Genomic DNA, 6,494 nt, shown 5'->3' with positions numbered 1-6,494 from the left:
ATTTCAATTTTTTGATTGAAAATCTTTTAATTAAGGACAAGAAATTATACAAGTGTTCATGACATAAAATGATCTTATTCTTATCATTTTTATTCAAAGGTTTTTGTAGGATTGTACTTGAACCCAAGTATCAACGAATGCATAGTTGATATGGAGTTGTTATAATTATGTGCTAAATAACCATGTATTGCACAAATGTATTCAAAAAATAGGAAAACAATTTAAATATATTAGAGTAGTTATGAGTTTAACAAGATTCTTTTATTTCATCCTTTAGACTATATCTTGTTTCATCTTGATCCTCTACAACTAAACACCTCAATGCAATCCCAATTCCAATTGATACTACAATTTATTAAGATAATTCTTTTTATAAAAAATCTACATTTATAAATCAGCCCAACCCGTCACATTAAATGAAAAAAGTTTATTTCATTATCTCCTTTCACCATTACACACTATCATGCAATTGCTAGTTCTTTTAATTCAATGACTAAACATGATCTGATATGCCATAACCTTTTTCTTGTAACTTAGGGCCCATTTGTTTGTTGGAATAGGAATAGGAAATGCTTTCTCTATTTGGTAACCCAAATCGGAATAGGCAATAGGCAAGTATATTCCAATTTTCCCCATAAAATGAGCATATGTCCATTCCAAAAAATAATTGTTATTGGAATGGGCGACTCCTATTCCCAATCTTTTTGAAAAAATAAAATAAAAAATTCTTTGGTTAAATTTTTATTTTTTAAATTTTTTTTTAGATTTAAAAAATAAAATTCAATTTTTTAAAATTTCTTTTTATAAAATATTTTTTATTATTATATCTAATTTTGAAAATACAAAACTTCACCTTATTCCTATTCCATTTTTGTACAACCGACCAAGGGAGTAACATATTCCTAATCAAATACTAGGGTAACCAAAGAAGAATGGGGTTGCTCTTTTCCATTCCTATTCCACACTTCCATTCCTATTCTAATTTTCCATTCTAATTTTCTATTCCTATGCAAACAAAAAAATAGGCCCTTAAATATTATGCAATAACAACTTTGAATGACAGGAGCACGGATTGGGGATAGCCATAAGACTTGTCAAATGAAGAATGGTGAACAATTCCACGGTTCAGTATGTTTCTTCATTTGTGAATAATTTATCAAATAGGTTGCTCCTTATTAGAGAGATGCCAAAGTCTTGTCACCCAAGAAAATTGGTGGAAAAGAGAGATGCCAAACTCTTGTCACCCAAGAAAATTGGTGGAAAATAGAGATGCCAAAGTCTCGTCACCCATGAAAATTGGTGGAAAAAGGAGATGCCAATGTCTTTTCAACAGTAAAGTCGAATGCAAGGATCTGCACAAATTAAAATAGTGACTGAGCAATCTGATGGACCATAATATTTCTATGGGCTTGTACATCCTTCCTAGGTTTTCAAACCATCGATTTATAAATTGTCAACCATTGTAGATAATAAGGTTTTAAATTAACAAAATGATATTAATCACAATTTCTGAATAGATATCCTTAAATATCTCTACCTGTAGAGCAAAAAAAACATATAAGAATTGATTTTGATATTTTTTAACTATAATGATAAGTTCAAAATTATATATATATATATATATATATATACATACATACCTTTCTATTTATTTTGATATAATTAGAAAGGGTTTATAAATACTATAATAAATACAATTAATGTAATATTAAATAATATTTATTTTTAAATATATAAATATTTCAATTTTTTGATTGAAAATCTTTTAATTAAGGACAAGAAATTATACAAGTGTTCATGACATAAAATTATCTTATTCTTATCATTTTTATTCAAAGGTTCTCTTAGGATTGTACTTGAACCCAAGTATCAATGAAAGCATAGTTGATTTGGAGTTATTATCATTATTTGCTAAATAACCATGTATTGCACAAATGTTATAAAAAAATAGGCAAACAATTTAAATATATTAGAGTAATTATGAGTTTAACAAGATTCTTTTATTTCATCCCTTAGACTATATCTTTTTTCATCTTGATCCTCTAAAAATAAACACCTCAATGTAATATCAATTCCAATTGATACTACAATTTATTAAAACAATTTTTTTATAGAACATCTACATTTATAAATCTGCCCAACCCGTCACATTAAATGAAAAAAGTTTATTTCATTATCTCCTTTCACCATTACACACTATCATGTGATTGCTAGTTTTTTTAATTCAGTGACTAAACATGATCCGATATGCCATAACCTTTTTCTTGTAAGTTAGGCCCATTTGCTTCTTAGAATAGGAATAGGAAATGTTTTCTCTGTATAGTACCCCAAATCAGACTAGGCAATAGCCAAGCATATTCCAATTTTGCCCACAAAATGAGCATATGTCCATTCCAAAAAATAATTGTTATTGGAATGGGCCACTCCTATTCCCAATCTATTTTATAAAAAAATAAAAATTCTTTAGTTAATTTTTTTATTTTTTTTGTAGTTTTTTAAAAAAAATTAATTTTTTTTCTTTTTTTTAATTTTTTTTTTTCAACATTTTTTTTATTATATCTAATTTTGAAAATACAAAACTTCACCTTATTCCTATTCCATTTTTGTACAACCGAAAATCAAATACCAGGTTAACCAAGCAAGAATGGGGTTGCTCATTTCCATTCCTATTCTAATTTTCTATTCCTATGCCGACAAACAAATAGACCCTTAAATATTATGCAATAACAACTTTGAATGACAGGAGCAGGATTGCGGATAGCCATAAGACTTGTCAAATGAAAAATGGTGAACAATTCCACAGTTCAGTCTGTTTCTTCATTTGTAAATAATTTATCAAATAGGTCGCTCCTTATTAGAGAGATGCCAAAGTCTTGTCACCCAAGAAAATTGGTGGAAAAGAGAGATGCCAAAGTCTTGTCATCCAAGAAAATTGGTGGAAAATAGAGATGCCAAAGTCTTGTCATCCAAAAAAATTGGTGGAAAATAGAGATGCCAAAGTCTTGTCACCCATGAAAATTTGTGGAATGGAGAGATGCCAAAGTCTTTTCAGCAGTAAAGTCGAACGCAAGGATCTGGACAAATTAAAATAGTGACTGAGCAATCCGACGGACCATAATATTTCTATGGTCTTGTACGTCCTTCCTAAGTTTTCAAACCATTGATTTATAAATTGTCAACTGTTTCAGATAATAAGGTTTTAAATTAACAAAATGATATTAATGACAATGTTCTGAACAGATGTCCTTAAATATCTCTACTCGTAGAGCAAAAAAAACTTATTAGAATTTATCTCGTATCCTCCGAAGTTGTCTCCTTAATTAAGTTTGCCACAGATATCATGGCATCTGCTCCCTCTCCAACAGTATCTCAATCTGAATTGAGTAAAGAATTTCGTCTGGCATACGATCTGATGGCAGCATTCTTTGCCTTACTATGTTATGGTTATTTTAGTTTTCTTGTAGTGTTGGATGTCTGGAGGGCATTTAAAAAACGGGCCAGTTGGCTGCCAGGAAAGGCCTTTGCTCTCACCGGTGCGACAGTGCAGATAATTGTTTGGTGGACGAGTATAGGTAAGCGTTTCAGGAATCTAAATGTAAAAATCGATGAGGCTAGACTTTACATTGGCTTCAGCCAAATCGTTGTCAGTGGAAGAGTCGCCGTGTGTGTTTTTGTAGGCTATCTGCTGCCTGAAATGTCTACCATAGGTGTCAGAGCCTTTCTGACATTAGGAACGGCCATAGGCCTTCAAATTGTTTCTGAACTTGTCCTTTTAAGCGAGACGAAAAGAAATAAGAGATTCAATAATGATGAGGATAAAGATCTTATAAATTGGGTAGCGCTAGTAGATAAAATTATATTGATGTGTGTAACTGGACTTGGGCTGATACTAGGATGCACAGTTCTAGCTATTAAAAACATTCGTGGTCTTTTGAGACAGAGAATTTCTGAAGTTTTCTCCATCAGAGAAGAAGATGGGTTTCAATCCTCAGTTACATCGCGGGATGATTTTGAAAATGAAGTGCTGAGGTCATGGCTTGTTGCTCGTGTTTGCCGTCCTGATTATGTCATAGCTAGGTCAGTCTTAAGTTCAACTGTTGCGGTACTAGTCACAATTTCCGTCATATTGTGCATCTTGTCAAACACATGCCATAACATTATTTTTAGAGATTCCAGTAAGCAATTTATTTATGTATTTGTTCCACTCTTTAGCTTCATCATAGTAGGATGGGTTTTCATTAGCTGGAGATGGTTGATTGCTCAGTTATGGTTTCATCGCAAGGACAGAGATGGAGGACACAATTGGAGAAGGTATTTTTCCATGGAGGATTTCTGGACAAACAACACCGTTGCTCTGATTCACATGTACGACATAAAAAGAGACCGGCAAGCTCGATGACCTCCACATTTAAGAAGTTGAAGAGCTCGCGAACAATTGTGCAAAGCAGGATTGCGCAAGCTGTTTTCTTTGACCTCTTGATTCTTCAGAGAGTTGTGGTCTATTTCAGCAAGATTTGTGGATTTGTGTCCCATGTTATTTTAGGAAAGCAAGTGTATTGGTGTCGTAAGCACCTGATGAAGGGAGATCAAGTTGAACTACTTGACAAGGTTGCAACTGATTTGAAGTGCGTATGTCTGCCAGGAGAAGATCCCTATGATTTGTGGGAAGCCAACAAAATGGCCTTTCTAAAAGTGAAAGATCTAATTCAGGAAGGACGTGAAAAAGGCGAGTCAAGTGAAGAAATCAAATCATTTTTTGGCCGGTGTTCTCCGCAGTGGGCAAAGGATGGGACACTGCTTCTAAGCACGCTTAACACAATACGACTTCCTTCAGCTCCAGAACATTTCCCTGCTGTCTTCCTATCTTCATTGAACTACACAGCGCCAAGTCAGATCATTTAGACAAAGCTTTGGAAGCTTGTCGTGCCATATGGGATTTGCTGAGCTTCGTAGATGACTGTCATATTGATCTGCATGCCAATCAAATAAGCCTCCTGGATGATTTCAACAAAGGCAAAGTTGAAGTTTGCATAGCTGCAGAAACCTCCTTCTAGCTATGCTACAAATGGTAAAGATAAGCCTAGTATTCTACAGCATCTATCAAAGCAATGGGATGAGTTGCTCAAAAGAGAAAGCCAAAATGAGGTTTCTGCGAATTTACGTGATTCTAAAGTTTGGCCAGAAATGGTACGAAGGTACACCATCTACAAACTATGTAATGAAATGCTCAGTAAGGATATTCAAGGTATTGATTTTGTGGCATGGACAGAAGAATCTCTGAGAAATGTTATTGTTTGTTCTATATCAAGGCTACCAGATATACTTGTAAAGCAGTGTTGAAAATGGGCACAAGACTTTGAGGAAGATAAGTTATGGGAAGTAAGTCATCTGGTAGGAAAATGCAGCGGAGTGATGAAAGCGTGGGAGCTCAAACCGGAAGCAATAATGAATACAACAAAGGAGTGGACTATCCAATTCCTGGATTAGACCGAGTGGGCTGCTGATCATGTTTAATTGTCTTCTAAATTTGAAGTGTGTGTTAATGTCTTATTATTGTCTTCTGAAACTTTAGCTTGAGAGTGAGAGAGATATTATTACTGATTGTCATGTATTATGTCAGATGTTATTTTAAGTATGCAGTGTTTACGAACAAGATTTCTTTCGTAAGCCTATTATGTTATAGGATGACAAACGTATGGTGTAATCTAAATGTATATTTGGAATATAATAGGTATTTTGGTAATTAGGAAGAAAAATCTGATAGTTAAATGTATACGTTCTGCAATCTATGTCTAGTAACACGAAGTGAAAAAAATAATAATATTATAGGTTGACTTTCTTTTTGTTTATTTTGGATTAAATTGTTTAGATATTTAAATTTTTTACAGCTCAATTGTTTTATATGTGATGTACTTAAATAATTATATATTATTTCAATAATTCTTAAAAATTATAGGCTTTTATTTTATTTGAAGTTATATATCATTATAATTTTTTACATTTTATAAAAAAAAATGTAATTTTAAAGACATTGTTGGTAAATTGTTTATGGGATATCTATATAAAGAATTTAATGAAAAAGTGTAATAATCTATGATTTATGATTTGACACAATTAATTCATTGCTTCTTGTTTATGGTTTGTTCTGGTGCTCTTAAAATATTCACTAACTCACTTATTGGTCAATGCTCAAATACAATTATAGATGGCCATGTTCTTTGTACTTATAGATTTTTTTTCTTGTTGTAATGTGTATTACTTCAATTACACTTATTTGTATCTGCATCCATTGCTTTTCACCATGAATTGTGTCTCCAAAATAATTTGGCTTGTTTAAGCTTTCTTAAACTTGATTCATCTCTTGTATTTTATAAGTAATATGTTCATTCATAATTTAGTTTAAAACCTTCCAAATCTTGAACTAGTGAGAAGGAAGTGCAGTTTCGATTTACATCAGCCAAGTGCATTTAATAGAAAGTAACTAAAGCCTTTAT

General features: G+C 32.3%; 1 protein-coding gene across 1 annotated transcript; it reads left to right on the top strand.

The window, feature by feature from the left end:
• Positions 1-3,268: 3,268 nt before the first annotated feature.
• On the top strand, positions 3,269-5,849 carry LOC149570256 (uncharacterized). The gene is made up of 2 exons (XM_089822895.1): positions 3,269-4,175; positions 4,265-5,849. Exons 1-2 carry the CDS (start codon positions 3,341-3,343, stop codon positions 4,900-4,902), a joined length of 1,473 nt encoding a protein of 490 aa, XP_089679021.1. The 5' UTR covers positions 3,269-3,340; the 3' UTR covers positions 4,903-5,849.
• The last annotated feature ends 645 nt before the right edge of the window (positions 5,850-6,494 follow it).

The sequence above is a fragment of the Cupressus sempervirens genome, chromosome 3 (genome assembly GCF_028749045.1).
Source record: "Cupressus sempervirens isolate cs-2001-9-10 chromosome 3, ASM2874904v1, whole genome shotgun sequence".
NCBI classification, from domain to species: domain Eukaryota; kingdom Viridiplantae; phylum Streptophyta; class Pinopsida; order Cupressales; family Cupressaceae; genus Cupressus; species Cupressus sempervirens.
This window is presented reverse-complemented; position numbering and strand designations above follow the sequence as displayed.